Raw genomic sequence first — 23342 nt, forward strand, 5'->3', positions numbered from 1 at the left:
CCTCCCCCATTACCTCTCTCCCTTCGTTCCAGATACTCTGCCGCCTCCAGCAGCCGCTGGATGTTGATCATCTGCACCCGCTCCATGGCCCCCGGGTAGGTGGCTTGGGGAGGGGGGTTGCAGCCACTGAACCACCACGCCCCAAACCCCCACCCGAGGCAGCCGGAGCTGCCAAGGGGAGCGGTGACAGAGCTCCTCTCCCCGAGATCTGGACTCTTCACATCAATGACAGCGTCCCCAGGATGCGCCTCCGTCAGGGAGGGAAGGATGAGGGAGCCACACAGGACTGGGGGCAGTCCCGTCTCCTGCTGCCTCCAGAGATCCACTGGGGCAGGAACAATGTGCAATAACAGAGAATCAAACAGCCAGATACCCCTGCCCCTCCCCCCACTCGCTGCCCTCCCTAGCCCTGCTCCTGCCCCCCACTCTGCCTCCTTTCTAGACTTGGTCCTGCCCCCGCCCCGGTGCTGCGCCTACAGCTCTGCTCCAAGCCCTGGCCCTGACCCGTCCCCTCAGCACCCCATAGCAAAGCCCTGCAGCGGCGTCCAGCACCCTCTCACACTTTGTTTACCTCCGGCGACCGACCACGGGAGGGGGAGGGGACACACGGCCACCGCTGCCCCACGGCCGCCTGGGAAATGTAGTTCCCGGCCGCCGCCTGCCCGCAGGGGAGGGCCCCGCGATGCATGGTGGGAAGCGTGTCTCTTCCCGCCTCTCCTCAGACTTTCGGGGCGGAGTCAGACCCGCGCGGGCGGCCGTTGGCCGGGCTGCGCGTTCCCGCGCCTGCCGAGGGGAGGGTGGCGCGCGCTGCCCCTCAGCGGCCATCAGGCGCTTTAATCTCAGGTTAGTCTGGTGCCCGTGGAACGGGCCAGCCCCGGCAGGATCACCCCACGGATGGGCCTCAGGCAGCCCCGCTTCGAGGCGGGCCAGAAGGTAAAACCTGCTCTGGGGCCCGCGCGCTGCTGAGGCCGGCAACAGGGATGACAGCAGCCAGGGTCTCAATCGGTTTTCTAGCCAGGATTTGCCCCTTCCTTCTCCCTACATTGCATTGTTTAGCTGCCTCGCGTGCTAGGGGCTGTGCCCAGAAGGGCGGTGCTGACTGGTTTTCTTAAAGCACCAACTCCCGGAGTCCTGGGATGACGTGAGACTCACAGTTTGCCTTTTTTTAATTTAAAAAATAAAAGCGTCTGGCCCTTCTGCAGGAGGAGGAAGAGAAGAGTTTGAAAATAGTCCCTCCTTAAAGCTAAAAGGTAAATAAATCCCCCACACTTATTTTTTAAAACATTTGTGATTTTTAATCCAGTCTCACAGAAGTGGGGGGTCTGGTGCATGAATGGAGTTGGCAGTGCAGCATACACCAAGTAAAAGATCTTCCACCCCTTTAGCATCAGAGGGGTAGCCGTGTTAGTCTGTAGCCACAAAAACAGTGAGGCGTCCGCTGGCATCTGTAGAAGTGGGTTTTTTACCCACAAAAGCTTATGCCCAAATAAATTCATCCATTTAGTGTATATTCTAAATAGACAAGAGTGCCACAGGGTAGGAGAAGGGTTGTACAGATAGGAAACCAAGGCTCAAAGTGTTTTAGGATATGTCTACACTACAAAATTAGGTCGATTTAATATAAGTTGATTTTTTTAGAAATCAATTTGATACCGTCAATTGTGCAGGTCCCTACTTAAGACCATTAAGTTGGCGGAGTGCATCCACAGTACCGAGACTAGTGTTGACTTTTGGAGATTCAGCCCTGCCTGGAATATCAGGCAAGCCTACCAAAGAACTAGAGAGGCAAACTGCAGTTCCGGGTCAGAGTCTCAGACATCTCGCTTCTGTGATGAGCTGCATGCCATTCTAGGGGGTACCCCTACAACTACCCCACCCTTGTGCTTCCTTCCTCCCCTACCCCTCCCGGGCTACCTTGACAGTTATCCCCTCATTTGTGTGATGAATTAATAAAGAGTGCATGAATTTGAAACAATGACAAGCGGAGATCAAAGAGGGAAGAGGAGGGCAGTTGGCTTACAGGAAAGGAGAGTGAACCAAGGCGGCAGGTTTTCATCAAGAAGAAACAAACAGAACTTTCACGCCATAGTCTGGCCAGTTATGAAACTAGTTTTCAAAGCTTCTCTGATGCACAGCGCACCCTGCTGCGCTCTTCTAACCGTCCTGGTGTCTGGCTGTCCTTAATCATTTAATCTTTTAGAATGGAGTTCTGATAGCACAGATTCATCTCCCCATACAGCGATCAGATCCAATACTTCTGGTTCAGTCCATGCTGGAGCTCTTTTGTGATTCTGGGACTCCATGGGCACCTGTGCTGATGAGCTCTGCATGGTCACCTGTGCTGATCAGCGTGCCATGGTGGCCAAACAGGAAATGAAATTTGAAAGTTCACAGGGCTTTTCCTGTCTACCTGGCCAGTGATTCTGAGTTAAGAGTGCTGTCCAGAGTGGTCAATGGAGCACTTTGAGATAGCTCCCGGAGGCCAATACCATCTAATTGCATCCACATTACCCCAAATTCGACCCAGCAGGGTCGATTTCAGCGCTAATCCCCTCATCAGGGAGGAGTATATAAATCAATTTAAAGAGTCCTTTAAGTTGACAAAAATGGCTTTGTCATGTGGACGGGTGCAGGGTTAAATCGCTCTAACGCTGCTAAATTCGACCTAAACACGTAGTGTAGACCAGGGCTAAGACTGATTCTACAAACTGCTCTGAATGGGCAGAACCTAGTAGGGATCCACGCAGACACAGGGTTATGCTGAAAGGAAGCAGCTCGGAAGGTAGAGGCTTACATGACACATCACACAGGGAGCCTCTGTTAGAGCAAGGAACTGAACAGCTCTTCTTGTGCATTGCGAAATTTGACTAAGAATCACAAATTCATTTCACATAGGCCACATAACAAACACCAGACAGGAGTGACTTTCAGGCAACCGTGTCCCTGCCTTTAAAAACACTCCAAATATTGCACATTAGTAGGCCAACTGCTATAACACCACTAAAGCAGAGTGTACAAAGTGGGTTCAGAATGCTACTAAATCAGAATGGTAGCATTTTACATCTGCTCTGGGCAGCTCTGAAATACTGCAAGGTACAAGACAATGAAGAATCAGGCCAAGAGTGGTTGATCTAGTATTTTATAATAAGAGGAATTTAGATCTGAACCAAAGATGCAGGACCCCGTCAGGGTTGTTTTTTATTGTTGTTGGTGTTTTTTAATAGCCCTTTTCTTCATACCTTTCAGCTTCCCTGCTACTTAGATACAAAACAGGTTTAGCCTACGTGTCTGTGTGTCAGGATATCAGGGTTCTAGTCACAGCTCTGATACGACTGGCTTGCTGCATGACATTGGTTAACTGGTTGCTCCGTCCCTCATTCCCATTTGTAGAATAGACAAGGGCCCTTACCTACCATATAGAGCTCTGAGAGGCTTAGTTCTTTGATGTGTGTAAAGTTCTTTGAGATCCATGTATAAAAGGTGACACGGAAGAGCAAAGTAGCACTACATAATGATATTACAGTGTTTTGTACATTTGAAGCACTATATAAATGTTAAATAGCAGCAGTGTGAAACAGACCATGGAGAGAGTCACTGCTGCACAGGCTCTGCAGCCCATTCTGTATTGTACTCAGTGCACTTAAAAATATATATTTTAGTGTTTCCCTTTCTGTAAACAGTGACAAACGATCATGGTAAGCGTGCAGGACTTGAAACTCTGTCAGCATCTTTTAAGGTTACTATGGTGGAGCTTGAAATCTGCTAATGACTGAACGTGTGACACCAGCCTTGGAAGTTGAACAAAGACCCAAAATGAGAGACATGGCAGAGAGCAGATGCAGTATTGCCAACCCCAAACATCCAAAAGTCATCACTCTGACACTTCCCCCCCCAATTAGAATGGTGTAAAAATCATGTTGTTTTTTAATGACTTATTTTCATTTGCTTTCTGAGTCTTTAGGATGCATCTAAGTCACATTTTCAAGCTTTCCTCCACAACCAGGAGGCCATTCATTTTTTAAATGAAAGCTGAGATTCTCACATCATCACCTGACTCCAGGAGCTGGGGCTATAACAAAAACAGCAAATATCATGAGAGTTAGCAAAATGTTCTTCACCCGTCAACATTCCTGAGCTAGGCAGTGCCACTTTTTACTTATCATATTGCTCCCTAACCTCCAAATAAGTCTAGCAAAATCTAAAGGGGAAAGGGCTCTGTTGTTTCTCTGTTAAATTACTTTGAAATAGTTTTTTTTGCCTCAGGTCAAATGTAGTATCAATTCAATATCTTATAGGGTTCCTCCATCAGGTGATTACATCCTCGATCTCACAAGCATATGACCTCAATGATCTAACTCTTTTTTATGGTCTTGTACTATGACCCTCTACTGCATGACCAAAATCAGGACTTTTTAAATAATATTACTTTTTTTAAAGAAGTATCTCACTGTATCAGATAATTCAGCATCTTGATTCTTGGTTGTCTAAACATATCTAGGAGAATTTTTCCCATACCATTTTGCATTGGTTTAGTGCCCCCAGAGCTCCTCTGATCACTTCAGCTGGTTGCTGGTAGGACCCTTAAGAAACAAATAACATGCCCAGTTTCACCTTCTGTGGCCCTGATTCTGGAATCTGTTCCATTAATCTGGATTCCTATATCTATGCAAAATTCATTAGAGTTCCATACAAGTGCAGGAGTCGTCCTACACTGGTCTGATTGCAGGACTCAGGCCTTTATCATCATTCACGGTGAGCCTCTTTTCAGATTGCCCACGGTGGGACTTACAGTGCCTCTAAGAGAACGCTGTTGAATTAAAATGGGGAGCCAGTGATAGGTTGCAAAGGGGGTAGTGTGGCACGTGTGGACACAAACTTCTCTCTCAATCACTTGAAATCCATGTTCCATAAAGTGGGAGCAAAGACAAAATAAGAGAAACAAAAGAGTGCAGTAGTGTCATAAGACAGTATTTCTAATGCTAATAACTTAAAATTAACCTGAGAGAAAGACCACGGAAGATCTGTGCATGGTAAAGGTAAATTTGGGGCTAAAAACGCAGGACATCCTTCAGAATGAGGAGCATTCGAGAAGTATGCAAGCTGTGTTACAGAAGCATTTGAAGAGTATTTCAGCTGTCATCTCAAGCTCTACTGTGGGTAGGGTCAGTCTACAAAATGCCAGATATGTACAAGATAGAGACAAATGTGGGTGGGAAATGAATGACAAGAGGCAGCTTCCTTGAGAGGGTTAGGGCTGCTTGATGTCATATACATTGATACCAACTAAAAATCCAGAGTCAAATTAAAATGTAATCAAGCAATACACATGCAAAGCTGGGGAGGGAAAGAGGAAAGGGTATTTTAGGGGACAGTGAGATTATTTAATTTAGTGGCTCAGGATGATCTATAAGTACAGTTTTCTAGTTATAAGTGCTTGCTGCTTGGCATCTCCTCTGGCAGCTGTGATTCACTTTCATTGTGTTCTGCAGCTTAACCCTTTAGAAAGGATTTTTTTACATTTTATTAAATGGCACTTCAGCAGCCCTCCATTTCCAGCCTTAATAATGGATTTGTTCATCTCCCTGATGACCTTTCCCTCCTTCTTAGCAACAATTTAAATCCAAGAAGAAATCTGCAGTGCAGGAATCAGTTAATATTTACATCTGAAATGCTGCTTTACTATTTTATCAAATAAAATAGATGTAGTTTATAGTAACAATACTTAATACTTTGACCTAATGTAGCACCTTCCATGAGGGACTCTCTTAGTGCTTTACAATAAGTAATTAAGCTTCAAAAGATCCCATGGCTTTAGATTTTCTTCTCCCCGTTTTACAGACGGGTAAACTGAGGCACAGAAGGGTTATATGATTTATTGAAGGTCACACACTCAGCCAGTAGTGTAATCAGGAATAAAACTCATGAAGCTTGATACCCGAGCCCTAACTCTAACCACTAGACCACAGGCCCTAGAAAATACTGTACTTTGCAAACCTGAAAAAAATCTTAAACATGGGCTGTTATTTTTTTATTAAAATCAACTGGTGTTCCATCCCTGCCCTGAATATTTTTTTATTTTATTAACCCTTTCTCTCTCCATAGTTATTGCAATCTCCAGAAAGACCACAGAAATGGCAACATTATATATGTACATTTCTCGTTTGCCATAGCTAACATATAACTATTCCTCTGTATTTTAACAATACATATTCTGCAAGAGTAAAGGGGTAATATTTTGAGCTCCTACCAATCCTTTGCAATTTTTAATCCTGCCTTTGAAGCATTATATTAGAATCACCACCCTTGTGCCCAAGGAGGAGTGGACAGGATCCAGAAGGGTCACCGGTGATCAATAGGGCTTGAACACAAAATGTTTGAGGGGCTTAGCTCTGTAGCACTTACAGCTCTTGGTAGCCTGCAGAAGAAGAGACCAGGAGGACTAACATCCAATTGTCCTGCATGCCAGTGAGGACCATAACTACACAATCATCGCTCTTTTATTGATAGCTTTGAACACTGCCTGAAGCAGAATTTCTCTCACCTGACTGGAGGATTTTCAAGCACAGCCTGCCACCTGCACCCCTCTAGTTGTTGCAGTGCATTCAATAAAGGACTTACGGTGCCCTTAAAATATGGTTTGTGTTTCCACTCTTGAACATTCTCTTGCAAGGCATGACACAAACAGCTTCACCAGATCTGTTTGAATCCCCTCTCAGAAGAGGATTGAGTCTCCTCTGAGTTACACTACTTGTGATACTCTGTCCCTCCAACAGGCTGCAGTTGTAAAGAGGTAAAAAAAACAACGCTGTTGGACCTAAACATGAAATCTAATTCTGTACATTTTGACTGGAAAAGGCAGAAAAGCTCAGCTCCTCAAAGGTTGATTTCTGTGGCAGTTAGAAGCATAAGGATCCAGGCCAAAGTGTCAATAGGATATCTCACAGCAGGTCAGTAAGTAAACCCCCAAAGCCAGATATGCTTTTCAGCTGCCACTTTTAGGTAGATTGGAGAAGGATGCTTTGCTTTCAGACTTGCACTCCTCCACAGGTTATTCTAATCCAAGATGAGTCCATAACTCACCTCATGACTTTGGTCAAGTCACTTGATTGACTTGTGCCTTGATTGATCCAACTGCAAAGCTAGGTAAGAGCAGGATCTTGCTTAAAAAAGGATGTTATATCCAAGAAGCGAAAGCCTAATGTAAGATGCAAGGAAGCTAACCTCTCTGAATATGAGTAAATAGGGCATTTCTTTAGAGGTTCTCAAAATGCTTTACCATTGAGAAGTATGATCAATTTGCAGTGGTCTTGGTTTAGGATTTTACCTTTGAGTGCCCTGTTGTATTTCTCTTGCTGTAGCCTCCTCATGAACTTTGTTAAAAGGCCCAGGCAGAGTGAGGCACAGTAATCCAACCTGGAGGTGACCAATGCATAAATCACTGTGGCCAGATCAAAATCTGGGAGGAATGGATGGAGACTCCTTCCTAGCTGGCTGGAAGAAGAGCTCTGTACTACTCCATTGACTATACTGCTTTAAGTTCTAAGACCACATTCACTGCCCTTGATCCATACGTAAAGCTCTCATTGATTCAGTGGGAGTGGTGCACACAGTGAAGTTAAAAATTCTGTCTTTGCTAAGTACAGCTTGGCAATACGTATTTGCATCATTACCTCTGTATGATAAAAGGATTAACAGCCAGTGGGAGGAGTTGCATTAAAAAGATGGTGTTGATTCACCTTCAAGGATCAATTTTCCTCCACCTTAAATTGCTGTTCAATAGCTAGGGACAATTCTGAGGTCACTCGTTAGCCATTCCCAGCATGCAAGGTCAGTAAACATAGCTAGCAACTGAAAGCCAGGCTTATAGTAAGTTGTAGTTATTTTCTGCCAGAGGATAAAGTCAACTGTCCCATGAATGAATACCTCTGCAAGGCATCCAAACAAGGACGTTAGTGTCCCAAAAAAGTGTTCACTTGCACTCAAGCCTTTGAAAAGGAGCTGGGCAACAGGTAGCCATTTGTGTAATAAGCATAGTATATACTGTGTTCTGTACCTATTACATATGTGGACATTATATCAAATGAGGTCATTGAATGCTTGTGCGACTCCTATTGACATCAGGAGGAGTCCCATGTGTACATGCTAGTGCAGAGCTGGGTGCATGTTGTTGAACACAGATCATTTTAATTCACTCTGTGTCCTAACGGTCTTTTTATTCCACAATCCAGAGCAGTTATTGCCTCAATCCTTCAGCCACTTTTGGGTGCTGTAATTTATTTCCAGTTGTCATTGTCTTTAATGTAGAGTTCCAGAGTTTACAATATGCCAACAGGATTGCCCTTAGCAGGCCTTTGATTTCTGAAAATAGCCATTGGCATTTTTCACAGAAGGTTTCTGCCCCTTTCAAACCAAGGTTAACTTCCTAGGAACAGGTCATCTTGAAACCCGTACCGAGATGTGTTGGTCCTGAGTTTTTGGTGGTGGTGTAGTGAGAACTATGCCAAACAGCCAGTCAGCAGTGTGACTCATTTCCCAAAGCCCGGTTGGAAAAACAACAGCTCAATTATATTCACAGTTCAAATACAGTGTTTTAAATGGATAAACAGATCTTTCTAATGAAGCAATAGCACACTCTAACATGGCTGCCTCATGCACATTGTTTTGTGGAGAGTTAAGATCTTTGATAAGGTAAAGTGAATTTAACTACTGGAAGGGATTCTAATGCTGGTGACAGGTGCTGGACTGTGGAGCTCTCTAGTTAGCCCCAGGACATATGCAGCTCAGGTAATGGTGATGCCAACATCTCAGTACTGCTCCATGGACACCTCATCTCTGACCTGAAAAGATCATCAGTGGGAATAAACAGGCAGTACCATCTCCACATGACCCATTTGATCCTTGATTCCTCGGCTATTAATCACAACCATGGTGATGGTGTCTGGGATTATAAACATGTCTAGGAAGAACTGCAGAGAAACCATCAACTCATTTCTCATAGGCCACTGAACTGCTAGCATACTACCAACCTGTCCTACAGGTTAAAGGCTCCATATCCCTGAATTATTAATCCCCTGTGAAGAAAGTTTGTGACAGTGTTTTAAGTCCATGTAATGATTAGTTAAGCACTAATTAGCTTGGTATATCAGGCAGGGAAGATGATGACAGAGAAGAATAACTGGCAAAATTGATCTTGCTGCTGCTGAGGTCATCTTCTTGGCTCATGCACTGAGCATGCTACCCTCTATTAAACTCCCTCCCATTGGCTTCCCTTCTTCCACTGCAGATGCAAACTTCTTGTCCTTGTCTTATTACTTTCAAAGCCCTTCACAATGTAGTGCCTGTCTTATCCTGCCCTTCACTCTGCCCATGATGCCAGCCTCCATCACCTGCCTCTCCACCTCTCCCACAAGCACCATCACGCTTTCTCCCCTTTCACATGAGAAAAATTCCCAGCAAAATCCATAGATCCACCACCTTACCCTCCTTCATGCACCCCTCAAAATGCACCTCTGCAATAACACAGAGAAAACTGCCACCTGATAACAGCTACGTAGATGGTGAGTTATGATTACTGCTCCTGACTGGCCAAGAATTCCTATTATTTTTTATCATCCCATCTCCTTCACTCACTCTGGTCTGTTTGTTTGTCTCATCCATCTGCTATGCCTAATCTTTTAGTGGGTGGGCTTTTGGGGGCAGGGACTGTCACTCTATATGTTTGTACAGCACCTAGCACAACGGGGCTATGACCTAGTTGTCCTTTAGAGGCTAGCATAATATAACCATTAAATAATAACAATCTGGTCAAAAAGAGTGGGAGAGGTCCAGTGACATCAGCATAATGCAGGGAAGGGGAGACGTTGATGTTCATTACCTTGAGTTTTGCTGCAATATCCATCATTAGCATCACACTTTCTGCACTTTTCACCTATGCTATTGCTGGTTGGTGTGTATAGGCTGTGAAGATACATGAGCAGACATCACCAACGCCTTTGTCAGCTGGTCAGCAAAGGGTGCACAGAGTAATAGTTCCTGCTTTGGCAGGCTAAAGAGCATAGGATCATTTTGGTGCAATAATATGAGTTGAGACCATAAATCCCTGTCCAATAAGACTGAGAATATAGTTTTAGATACATCTCTTCCTGCTATACCCCTTCTTTAGTATATTAGGGCCTGTAATGCTGAGAGTTCATCTCCTAATTCAGGTAGCCTTTTTCTTTGTTTGAGAGCAACACACTAACTGCACAATCCAGCAGTATTATGACAGTCGTATTTTAAACTGCAAATAGAATACAGCACAAGGTTGTTGCAGTTCTTGAATAATGAACCATTTATTGAAAGGGAGTTTAGGCCTGAAATTTAAACATTTTAAATATAAAAAATGGAAAGTTTTTGCAAAACCTACTACTAGTGGTAGAAATATTTTCATGATTATTAATATTATGGAAAATTTCAATGAAAACGGGTTTTTTTCCCTTTGGTTGTTGGTTTGTGTTTGTGTTTTTTGTCTGGATATAAATATTCCCTATCAGATTTCCTCCAACCTATGTCCTCCAGTTTTGTGTCAAGCTGGTGCTTGAGAGAGGGAAACTGACCTGTCCATTTTCATGTTCCCAGCCGAGTGAAATGCAGAAACTAAACAAGAAAATTGATAAGAATTACAAAAAAAGAGGAGGAGGGGAATAAAAACAAACAAACAAAAAACACCCCAACCACTAGGTTTTATGAGCCACAAGAGTAAGGAAATATCTGTTTTAAAAATACGTAATGTTGACAGTGTCCCTTTAAGATAGATCCTGGGTTTTTTGTTGTTATTTTTAAAAAAGCAGCATAATAGTCATCCTCAGGGTTTTTTACATAAGGAAATTGTTCTTGCAAGGTACTGTGTAGGTTTCCTCTACTTGATATCTAGATTGTTTATATATCCAGATGTTTTGTCATTTGTAGAGACATGTAAAGAAATAAGTGATTTTATCTATTTAAAATATGAATATGCACTTTGTTCTTTCATTTATTATTAGCAAAACCATATTTTAGCACTTAGAAGCTGTAGCTTTCAATTAATGCCCCCTGGGGCTTTGATAGAAAGGCAGCTTCTCTGAAACATGATCGTTTTATTTTGCAGCTTATATGGATAAAACTGTGCCTACTAAACAATGGCATCTTATAGTAAAAAATCCATGGCAAATGTGCAGCTGCTTAATGACAGTGACCACTAATAAGAGCAGTCTTCTCAACGAAAATATACGGTAATTCATTTGTACAGTTCCATTCACAAGCATTGTAATGGCGTCACAAAATTAAAACAAATGGAAAGCACAGCAGATTTTGTAAAGAGGGGGGACACTTTAGTTTTGAGTCTTAAAATGATGATCATGTCCAGGCGTACTACTCGAGTAGGGGCGGGCAACTTTAACCATGATTCCAAGGGCTACTCAGACAGCCCAAAACTGTAGTTTTTTTGCTGATAATAACTTAGAAATTAACTGACAGGAGCACTGTATCTAATTCCTATATAAGGAAAGGAAAATATATACAAACACCAATTAATGCCATATTTTAAATTCATATGTAAATTTAGAACAATCAGGAGATAATATAGCAAGATATTCCTAAGCCTTGAGATACCAGTTTTGGATCATTACTACAGATATCAGAAACCTAAGTTTGATACTTTGTATATTATCTTTAGTAGAAATAAATAAAATCTTACTTTCTCTAACAGACACACTCTATTACTGCCATTATATACTCTATTTTAATCAACTGTTTTTCATTCCACTAAAAACATTTTTATTTAATTTTAACATAATTCTATGATTCTAAGGTTTTTTCCTCTTTTATTAAGAATGGAAATTTATTAATTATTTTGGCATGTATGTTTACCAATCACAGTCATATATGTGACTCATTAACATTTGATTCCATCATTACTATTAGTATCAGACTTGGAACCATATTTATTTTTGTATGAATTTTAAGTTATTTTACAGATATAACTACATCTACAATTTGAAAATAAGCAACCACCTGCACAGTGTCTAAAGTTATGTGTTTACTAGCTATTTTTTTAAACTGGTACTACTAAGGTGATTACAAGCTAAATTTACATTTTAGAAGGATACTGTTATTTGATTGTACCATTTTAAATAATGAACAACAAAGCACAATATGGTAATAAAAGTAATAATAATTACTCCATCTAGGACAGGTTAGGCATTTTAGAACTGGCTATTCAAATAATTAAATTTAAACATAATATAGAAATAAAATTATGAAATGCACACACCAGTCAGAAAAATAACAGTACTGTAATCCTTAATGAACTTTGAAAGAATACTGTTACAGAGAATAAATTGCATTGTGCATTTTGACAGGTAGTACCAAGTAACAACAGTGTGTGTGTGTGTGTGTGTGTGTAGAGTGTCAGAGAGACTCTGTATGTGAAAGAGAGAGTGGAGGGATGTGTGAAGAAGATTGTGTACGTGTCTGAGTATGTCAGTGCACTGTCTCTTTAAGCTGAGTTCTCAGGAGTCTGAAGGCTTGTTCAGTATAGCAGCCCCTCCAACACCCACTCATGAGCCCCAGGCAGCAACCAGCACAGATAGGCTCCCTGTATCCCCACTCCAGCGGAGACTGGGTACGGGGAGGGGAACACCAACGCTACACAGCAGATCAGGAGGCAGTCTCCTGGTCAGAGCAGCTTAGCCAGCAGCGGGGGAGGGGAGAGCTACTGCAGACGGGGCGGAGGGGAGGGGCGGGGCAGCATCTTCCCTCCTACTGCAAACTTCACCCAAATGTGTACGAAATTCAGGGGGAGGATGGGGCAGGTGCTCCCTCCCTCCGCCCTCCCTAAATGGCTCTCCTGATCATCTCTGACGAGAGAGGAAAAAGACCCCCCACTAGATGGGTGCTCTATTTTTCTCCCTCTGCAAAAAATCGTAACTAGTTCACTCTCCCCTCCCCCTAAGACGCGTCCAACGGAAGTACAAGAACATCGTGCATTTGAGGAAGAACCATTTGCACACACACAGGGTGCATAAACACAATTTGTTGCACAAGCATAAAAGGACACAGGCCAGCTGTACCACAAAAGGCATTTCGTCGCCTGTTTTGTACTAATATGAAGGCCCAAGTAGATCTTGACGGTCCTAACCTGCTGTACAGAACAGGATGGGGCTGGGATACACCTCGGCAGTCGCCCATCATTCCCTTCTGACAGCAAAGCCAACTTAGCAGTACAATGTTCAGGATTGTGCCTGCCACTTTAAGCAGCGACTGTGACATCTGACTATAACTCCCAGCAAAAACCACAAGGAATCTGGTAGCACCTTATACCCAAATAAATCTGTTAGGCTTTAAGGTGCCACCCGACTCCTTGTTGTTTTTGTGGATACAGACTAACACAGCTACCCCCTGATACTTAACTCCCAGCAAGTACCCTGCTCTGCTGCTAGTGCCACCTAAGCTGCAGGCTCAGCAACGCGTGACGTCAGGGAGGACACAGGCGCTTCCCATTGGCAGACAGGCCAGCCTGAACCACGCCTGCTAAGTTCGGTCATGTCCAGTCAGATGAGAGGAGTTTGTCTCCATGTGGAAACCATGTGGCTCCTATTGGGAGGAGGAGCCTATGATCAACTGATGAGGGGAGCTGGCTGTGTGATGCAGGTAGGGAGACAGAGTGCACCTGGGGTGGCAGCAGCAGGATGGATTGTGGCCTCAAAATAAACTTTGGGGAAGGAGTAGGACAGGAAAGGACACAGTCAAGTAGCCGAGGCCCAATGTTTATGTCTTTTTAAAAAATAATAAACCCTCCAGCTTAGAAAATATATATACACATATGTTTCAGTGACCCCTGACTTCCGTGTAGATGAAAACATTTCCCTGGGAGCCTTGCAACCCCAAACATTTGCTGCACTGGGCTAGTGCATCAGGAACAAGCAGTGAAACTGGCCAGCCTCATTTAATGTCCAACCTGAGCAAACAGAGCAGAGTGAACCAACCACAGAAAAAAACAATTCACTCTCTTTTCATCATCTGAGGCATTGACACACAAAGGGTAGTTGCTTTGGGTTTTCTTAAATCATATGTACTGATTGCAGTTGTAAATACAGAGGGGATTTTTGTGTGTATTTTTAAAAAATACTAATTCAACAATGCCCCCTTTTAAAAGAATGGCTCCTGTTTTAAAAAAGTATTTTTTGAAAACTGTTAGCCACATATTAGGATGTTAAGCAAGCCATTTCCCCATAGCATGCAGAATACATTTAACTCTTTAATGCAGGCTTTATCTGCAGATACCTTCTCCCCGCTCCAAAGAGGTATTAGGGATGGAGGTGGGATTTTCTGACCGCAGTTTAACATTTAATATTTCAAAATGCATAATACTAGATAATTCATACAGCCCTTCAGGAGATGCACCAGATCTCTCAGCAGACAGGGGCTGTAGCAATATTTTGCATGGTATCATGCCAGAGAGAGACAGAGACCAGAAAAGGAATATCATCAGAGGGGAATTCTGTCGCTTCAATTGTATCTCAAGTCCATATTTCTGGAGCCTAGCTGTACAAATGTATCGATCCTTCTTCAGTCTGTGTCTCTCCCATTATGCTTTGACAGTCATAACAAAATGAAGAAAGAGGAATGATTAAAACAGGGTAAAAAATAAGTGCCTGGGTGGATATTTAGTGTGTGTTGTAGAGAGCTGCATGCAATTTGCCCTGATTCAGAGACTGGGAAGCAGGTCTGATCCAGTTATTCTAGTTACTTGCACTACCACCTGCGCTAATGAAATGAGGTGACCAATAAAGTGATTAACCTCGCTCTAGCCAAGTCCTTTATAGCGACATCCACCTCGCACGTTTTTCTGCTGGCAACCTGGCTAGTTTTGCTGCTTGCCTACGTGACTGTCCCCATGCGTAGGGGAGAGAGAAAGGAAAACAAGGACGTGTCCCTCAGTTAACTACACTATCCTTCCCCACTTTGGTGACTCCCCTAAACTGGTAAAACGGCCCTGGATCAATATATGACCCCTTGTTTTGGGAGACGAAACTGCTTTTGTTGCACTTCCCCTCCCCCCGTAAGAACTACTTCCATTGATGCCAAGGCATTAGCTAACATTGATTCCATTGATTGATTCCAGCATCAAGCTTCCATTGATTCCAAGGTATTACCCCTCTTCTTAAAAAGCCCTATCACACCATCCTTTTAGGAAACAATTCTCTATTTACACACACAGTTCCCCCACTCCACTATAAAAGAGACTGCGATCAACAAAGGCTTGGCTGATTTAATTGCGATTGAAACATGAAAAGATCATTGGGGGGGGGGGAATGACACTTTATCTAAGGAACATTTCCCCAAACCAAACAATCCCCCCCCCCCTTAAATACAGATCAACAACTTAAATCGGAAGGGAGCTAAGGTTTGGATTAGATTTTTTTTTTAATTTTATTGCGGAGGCTGACACGGTGCATCTGATCATTTATTTTCTTCCTTCGCTGACCTTCAGTGTTGTGAGGCTAGATTAAACACCAGCCAGGCTATTTATTTCCTGCTGTTATTGTCTATTAGTTGTGCTCAGAGACGTTGCAAACGTGTGAATCGTTCTGGATTATTTATTTTTTGCTGACGAGTACTACCCAAGGTGGTGGCGGTGGAAATCCCTTACTACATATAATTATTCCCCCCCATTAATTTGTTATTCGGATCAGACTGCTTTTAAAAAATCTGGGAGAGGAAAATAAAAACGTTCGCTTAGCTTTAGGGGAGAGTTGAAATATGCACAAGATATTTAATTAAGCTCTCGAACTGTTTATAATTTGGCTCCCTGCTTGATCATAAAGTTTGCTTCAAACTGGACCCCCCTGTTCAAAGACTAGTTTAGTTCATTTTTTATGCATTTTACACTTGTCTTTGTATTTATCGGACTATGGCTGGGATGAAAACATGCTTCTCTCGATATAGATACACATAATATTGTGGACCACTGTTCCTGAGTCTCTTAAAAAACAACTAAAAAAACCGAACAACCAAATCAACTTTAGCCTAAGCACATAATTTTAAATGAAGAAATTCGGTGCATTTTTAAATGGTTTGCCCCCCAGCCCCTCTCCGAATATCACTGTCTGGTTGTCATGAAACTAACAGTTTAGCCTCATCTGGCAATCAGAACCCAAGTAGCTCTCTCTCTTTGTTACATCTTCATACGCATTTTCTGTTGTCATCAAACATTCCTGCCTTTTTCCTCTTTAAGGAAAAACAGAAGGGGGGAGGGAACCAAACCAAAACTTACTTTTATTCTCCTTCTCGATTTTCTCCAAGTAGCTGGCTGCTTCTAGCAAGATCTGCACATTCTGCAGGAAAGTGTTGATCTTTTCCATGGAGTCCCCACTACTGCTGAAAATGTCACTGAATGGGCACCTGGACATATCTGCTGCTGGCATTTCTTGCTGCTGACCTAAAGAAGGATCCAAAACATCACCCTCGCATTTCAGTTCTTTCCTCGGCCGGCCACGTTTCCCCATTGCTTTTGGAAATTCAAACTTTAAAATTTAAAGCTCTTTCCTCGACTTCTCTTGTTCCTCTGCCCTTGTTGCAGTTTGTGTGTGTCTGTGCGTGCGAGAGAGAGAGATTGAATGAATCAAGGGACCTCCTGACTTTGAGACTCCGCTGTGGTCCTAGTGCTAGTTGAGTTCTAAACAATAAAGGGGAATGGAAAGGGTGACTTGGTTTTATTTTAATTTAAACTGTTCTTCACTCGCCATTTAAGTTTATGGAAATTTTGCCTGGGCAGATAGTAAGTACATCATCAGGCCCTGTAAATTCAGGCTAGACTACACAATGTTAATCCTGCTTCCAATCAAAACAGCTATTTTTTGGGTGGGGTGGGAGATGTTTGGATGGGGTGAATTTAGGTTATCTTGTAGTTTGACTATTGAAGACTAAAACTGCTGCCTCATCCTTTTCTCAATCCTACATATTCTGGGTTCACTTTTCAACTGCAAAGTTGTTTGTTCTGCCAATTGATAACGTTTCACTATATAAACCCCTGAGGTTTTCAGCTACCATCTCATACAATTATAATAAAGAGAGGAAATATTTTCCCTACTGGGCCAGCTATATACAGCACTTTATATATTCTTTTGAAACCTACAAAAACCAGACCCTCCCAGTTGCTTCTGCTCTTTGTATGGATACTAAAGGTTACTGCCTTTGTCTTGGCTTTTGGGGCAGGGATTGACTCTTACTATGTCTTTATACAGTGTTCAGCACACTGGTACTCTGGTCTCAGCTGGCACCTCCAGTGTCCTGTTACTGTACTACATACCAACTGTGTATTTTCCATCCCAGAGCTGCCCGCACTCAAATGGTGTTTGTATGGTGGCTGGCACAATACAGCCCCAATCCATCAGTGACTTCTTTGTGCTATCACAATAAAACTAAAGATTAATAATGATTTATGGTGTGAGGAGCATGTTATAATAATTTATAGTGAGAAGAATGTTAGAATAGTGGGAGAAGCATGTTAGGGTTTGCTTTATAAACAAAAGGATTCTTAGCTTTCGAACAATGTTTCCATACGTGCCTTCTCCATTGTACTATTTTTAATCTTGAAGCAACCTGAAAAAATTGTTTGTGAAACTGATTGAAGTATAGAACAGATAGGCAGTGTGCAGGTGGCACTTCTGTTCTTTCTTTCAATGATACCTCTGCTAACACAGCTTGGTTCTGGGCAGTAACACACCTGCTGTTCCAGACTTGGGCTCCACTGATTAGATGCTACTTTTATTCTCACCCTGTTTTATGTTAGGTTTTACAGACAAACATCACCTAGAGACTAAACTGAGACCACACTTGTTAAGTGGGGGGAAAGGGTTGTACAGAAGCACACTAGAACAGCTTGGCCTACATTTGCAAAGCGATTAGTGATCTTGGGTGCCTCCATTTTTGGGTGTCCAATTTAAGACCTGCTTTTTAGGTGCTCAGCAGCCAAGATCAGACTCAACCCCTCTCAAGACACAATCATTCAAACACTTACGCACCCAGCGACAATACTGACAGCTGTAGAGCTATCCAGTTAACTGAAACCTGCACCCTGATCATTTAGGCTCTGATTAGGCAAGGTACTTATGAACATGCCTAACTTTACACATGCCAGAACTTCCATTGCAGTAATGTGCTTAAAGTTGGGCATATGTTTAAGTACCTTGCTGAGAGACTAAGGGAGTTAGTTTTTAAAAGATTTGCTATTACTACATAGTAATGGTTATGTAGAACACTACAGTGTCATTGAAGGGCCATACACAAGTGGACAAAGCACCGGAGAATAGTATATACAATAAAGGTTGTGCAATGGCAGCAGACACTAGATCTATGATCTAATAGGTATCTCCTATCTCGTTTCTATAAATTTATGCATAATATTTACCCAGTTTTATTATTTGTATTGTGGTAGCCCCAGGAACCCTAGTTATAGACCCGGGTCCCATTGTGCAAGGTGCTGTACAAACACAGAATAAAAAGACAGTCTCTGCCCTAAGGAACTCCCAATCTAAGTATAAGACAAAAGGTGGATACAGACAGACAGGGGACCACAAGGAAATGATGCATCAATTACCCTCCTTTAATTCTTTACTAATCCAGTCCCTTATTAGCTGCTCCATTATCTTCCCTGAGATCAATGTCAGGCTGACAGACCTCTAATTAGCAGAGTCATCCTGTTTATCCTTTTAAAAAATTGGCACAACATTACCTTTCTTCCAGTTTTCTGGAACTTCCCCAGTGCTCCAAGACTTATTGAAAATCAAGATTAATGGTCTACCAAGCTCTTCAGCCAACTCTTCAAAAACTCTTGGATGCAAGTTATCTGGACCTCTGATTTAAACATGTCTAACTTTAGTACCTTCTGTTTAACATGTATTACCATTACCATATGATGAGACTACATAATCTGTTTTCCCCCCAGTGCAGAACAGAAATATTTATTGAACACTTTTGTATTTTCTGCATTATCATTAATAATTCTACCATTTCTATCTAGTATTGGACCAATACCATTGTTAGGATTCTTTTTGTTCCTAATATATTTTAAAAACTCCCTTTTATTGTCCTTAACTCCGCTAGCCATAGTTTTCTTCTTGTGTTCCTTTGCTTCCCTTATCAATTTCCTGCAACATCAGATTTATGTTCATGACTATCAATTTCTCCCTTCTTCCTTTTGTTATATATTCTTTTTACTTTTTTTATCTGCCTTCACTTCCCCTCTAAACCAGATCAGCTTTTAACAAGTTGTGGGATTTGGGCTTTTGGGGTATCTAGTAGGATGCTCTTAAATTACTCCCAATTATCATTCATGTTATGCAGGAAGAATCCATAAGATTTAGACCCAGTTTGCATGTGAGGATCTAGAGAGAGGTTTGAGTCAAAGATGACTCCCGCGGTTATGAGCTAGAGGAACAGGGAAGATGGTGGTATTGTCCACAGTAACTGAGAAGAGGGAGCAGGCAGGGCTAGAGTAGAAAAATTAAGAGCTCTGTTTTAGCCATGGTTAGCTTGAGCTGGCAGTTGGACACCCACAAGGAGTTGTCAAAGAGACAGGCTGAGATTTTAATTTGGACAGATGGAGACTGGTCCAGAGTGGAGAGGTAGATGTGAGTCATCCACAGAGACATGAGAGGTGAATTTGCATTTGAAGAGTTGTTAAACCCACTTGAACATGCCAAGGGGTTTTAAAATGTAGTTTTTATTAGCTGCAGTAACTGAGATAAGACCCAGTCCCTGTTTTACAAATGTGCCCTGAAAAACAGTCACATTAATACATCAGTCACAGAGACTATTGCTTTCCAACCACAGCATGAATTGAATAGTAAGAGGGAATCAGACTATTGCCATTTGGATCCAGCACTATCAACATCAGCCTAAGACTCAGCAGCACACAGAGGAATACAACACACTAGTAAATCTGAAGACAACTTCATATTTAGGAATTTTACTATAGTTGTTCAAACTCAGTAAATGAGTTTTCCATCACTGAAGGAGGATTGAAGGGAACACAGCAAAGAAAAAGTGCCTACCAGGAAAATATTCTATTCACTTGAAATCATAGAACTTATAAATCTTGGGCCCTCTCTCCGTAGAAGGCAAGAACATTTGTGAAGATCCAGAGCAGAAGAGCCTCACACCTTTTACAGCAGATCACAAGCCCACTCCCACCTTCATCACATCTGTTGGTTCTCTGCATTCACCTGAGCTTCCCCCTCCGCTGAGATTTTAAAGGCATGTTGGGTGAATCAGTGCTGACAAGGGGATCATTAATTTACACTGCTTTTCCCAATGTAACATCCACAGGTGTGAAGAAAGAATCATAATAATTGTGACCCTGGCTCTCCTGCTTCTCATCTGACCATAGTCCAGTTTTTGCTGTGATTCATGGAAGTTATGACAGGGAAAACAAAATGATCCAAACTCCAATTATCCCCCAAATAGTTCATCCCCAAGTTCCTAGAGAAAACGCATTTTGTTCATGCAAATTTCAGATTATGCAAAGGGTCTAGATGTCCCTCAAGAAACTTGGATTGTGAGGCATATTTTTTCAACAACAAGTAGGGGACTATGGGTGCCTCAGTGTTTGGGAACCCAACTGGAGACACCTTGAAAGGCCCCGACTGTCACATGGTGGATGCTCAGCATTTTTGAAAGTAGAACCCTTTTAAGGTATCTGAAGCAGGGCACACAAAAATGGAGGTGCCCAAAATCACTAGACACTCTTGAAGATTTAAGGCTGTATTTGTTAAAAGTAACTGCTGAGCACCAACACTATGATCAGCATTATATACACCTGGTCCTTACCCCAAGAAGTTTATCATCTAAGAGACAAACCAAAAAGACAACAGGTCATTATAAAGAGCAGGTTTTTCTCTGCTGTGGGCAGTGTCTGTGAGGACCCAGAACTCTTCTCTGTCCTTTGTATTTACCACTTGGAAAAGAAGAAAATGCCAATGGCTTCTTAGGATTTTGGACTCCCCTGTGCACCTGTCCTGGCTCTACCTGCAATATCTCCTTGACACCTAGCCAGGGTGCAGGGAGTGAGCAGAGATTCCCCTGCAGGGACTCTGCCTGGATGTTGGAGGCATCGCTGTGGTGCTGATATTGACCAGCATGTGGGGGTGGGGGGTCATGGCAGTGGCAATGGGTAACCCTGAGGCCTTGCCAACAGAGGGCATGAATGCAGGGGTTGGCCACCAGGCAGAAAAAACCCAGTGGTGGGGATGGGCTGAGGGGGTTTGGGGTCATCAAGGGGAACAGACTGGAGTCGGGGGACCAAATAATGGGATGGGCTGGGGATGAGGGACCCCCGCTTAAAAGCCTTTTAATTTGTACCCCCCTTCAGCCACCCTCCCCAGCCTGTACCCCCCCAGTGGAACACTGCTTCCCTGGGGGAAGGATTCACCCTTCAGCTGCAGTTTGGCTCAGTCCCTCCACACCTGGCTAAACTCAGCATAGAGACAAACCTATCTAGCCTCCTGGGACCTGTGTGGGTAAATCTGCTACAGCTGCCTATACCTTAGCTGTCTAGTGCTTCATTAACAGCTGACCCATAGAAAAACTGTGTGCGCAGGGCATGGGGAAATTAGGCCTGAGCCCATCTGCTTTGATAAAAATGAGGCTGAATGGTAAAGATTTTGGGGCACTCTGACATAGAGGGACTGAAGCATAAAAAAAATGCATATATGTTTGTACCATTGGAGTAATCATGGGAAGACTCACGGAAAGAGCCTGTGGGGAGAATGATCTGGAGGAGTAAGGAGTAGACATGTAGCACACAGGCATCAGGAGTGTGTTACAGGCACAGGGGCACTGTGCAAGAAAGCAGAAAGAGACAAGTCGGGGGAGAAGATACCGTTTGAAGACATAAACACTATAACCACAAAACAGATGCAAACCATTGTTAAGGCATGAAGTGTTGCAGCACTGCTAACATCATATGTTTAAAAATCATGAGTCAGGCCCCCACAATCACAAGATTGGCTTTAAAATCATGGCATTTTAAAAAATAATAAATGTTGGGCTCTTTTTATTTGCCTTTTAGTTTCTGAGCTCTCACCAGGACCCTGTTTTCAAGTCTTTCTCCACAGCAATCGAGGCTAGAAACTTGCTTCTTTCTAAAATGAAAGCTGAGATTTGCATGCATTCTCTTGACTCCAGCAGCTGGGATGCTCAGAAAAACACCCAATATTGTGAGACCCACAATAAGATCGTGAGAGCTGGCAATACTGTGTTGACAGAGCATTTGCTCTGCTGCCTAACTGGAACATATCCTGTTCAAAGAGCATATTGCTTCAGCATTACTTATCTGTGCTGGAGGTTCCGGGTCCCTTTGAGCAACAACTTGTGCCCATCTGTTTCCCTCCGTATTGTGCAACAGAGGGGAGCGTGCGTCTATGTAACTGAAGATCACAGACTAAGGTCAGAGAGCCTGTCTCTCCTCTCAGCAAGGTCAGTTTTACTCCTCTGCACATCAGTTAAAATTGGCTGCACCCAATTTACGGCAGCGTAAGTGGAAAGGGAACCAAGCTCAATATTTTTGGAACATATCACGTAAGTGGTAAGTTTCCAGGGGAGAGTCACAATAAATAAAACAACAACATAAAGTGTCTTTATTATAACTCTAGCCAGTTTAGAAAGTTTAATAGTACAGGACAATATGTTCTTAAGTGCAAATCTAGCAGACACCATGAGATCTAGAAACCCAAGGATTATTGTGTGCCTATATTGATTTTGAATGGCATGCTTTACTGTTCTGTGATTTTGTTTTTTCATATCCTACTGCATAATCATGCACAGCAACTGAAAACAAATCCATCAATTTGAGCAAAAATATTGGGCCAGGTCAGTGGCTGGGGTGAACTGACCTAACTCCACCTGAGGATCTTTCCCAGCATCTGTAGTTGTAGCACAGATGTTTTTAATCCAGTTCAACAAATGCACACATAAAGCTCTATTCAGTGCAATGGCAGCGATAGATGTGGTGGTGTTTGTTCACTGGGCACTAGCATTCAGAACAAACATTTGTATTTTTTAAAAGAATTTCTTCATGGAGTGCCAGGCAGCAGCGCTGGTCTCTGAGCTCTGTAAAAAATAGAAGGCGGGGGCTACACTTGAGCCTGTTTTCTAGTTGGAATAGTGGAAAGCTCTCCCCATTCTTAGCTTCCAGACCTTTGCAGTATTTTTCATTCAAAGAATGAAAGCAAGCCTGCAAAGTATTCCACTTAGGAATATTCACTTGTTTTTGTGGCAGCCATTCTAACTTCCTGATCCTCGCTGATGCCATCTTGGGTGTA

At 42.7% G+C, this 23342-nt stretch overlaps 1 protein-coding gene and 1 long non-coding RNA gene across 3 annotated transcripts in view; one reads left to right on the plus strand and one right to left on the minus strand.

The window, feature by feature from the left end:
• The window catches only part of MXI1 (MAX interactor 1, dimerization protein), an 82201-nt gene extending 81513 nt beyond the window's left edge, over window positions 1–688 (minus strand). The window contains 3 exon segments of the mRNA XM_050958192.1: window positions 14–295; window positions 298–325; window positions 572–688. Of these exon segments, the coding sequence (XP_050814149.1) occupies window positions 14–295; window positions 298–325; window positions 572–688 (427 nt within the window).
• Window positions 689–754: 66 nt separating this feature from the next.
• LOC127053474 (uncharacterized) lies at window positions 755–16723 on the plus strand. 2 transcript variants are annotated; one of them, XR_007775040.1, is made up of 3 exons: window positions 755–933; window positions 11126–11249; window positions 16327–16723. It is a non-coding gene; the product is annotated as an uncharacterized LOC127053474 (long non-coding RNA). The 2 variants fall into 2 exon arrangements; XR_007775039.1 differs by lacking the exon at window positions 11126–11249.
• Window positions 16724–23342: the final 6619 nt, after the last annotated feature.

Source organism: Gopherus flavomarginatus, chromosome 6, assembly GCF_025201925.1.
Source record: "Gopherus flavomarginatus isolate rGopFla2 chromosome 6, rGopFla2.mat.asm, whole genome shotgun sequence".
In the NCBI taxonomy this organism is placed as follows: domain Eukaryota; kingdom Metazoa; phylum Chordata; order Testudines; family Testudinidae; genus Gopherus; species Gopherus flavomarginatus.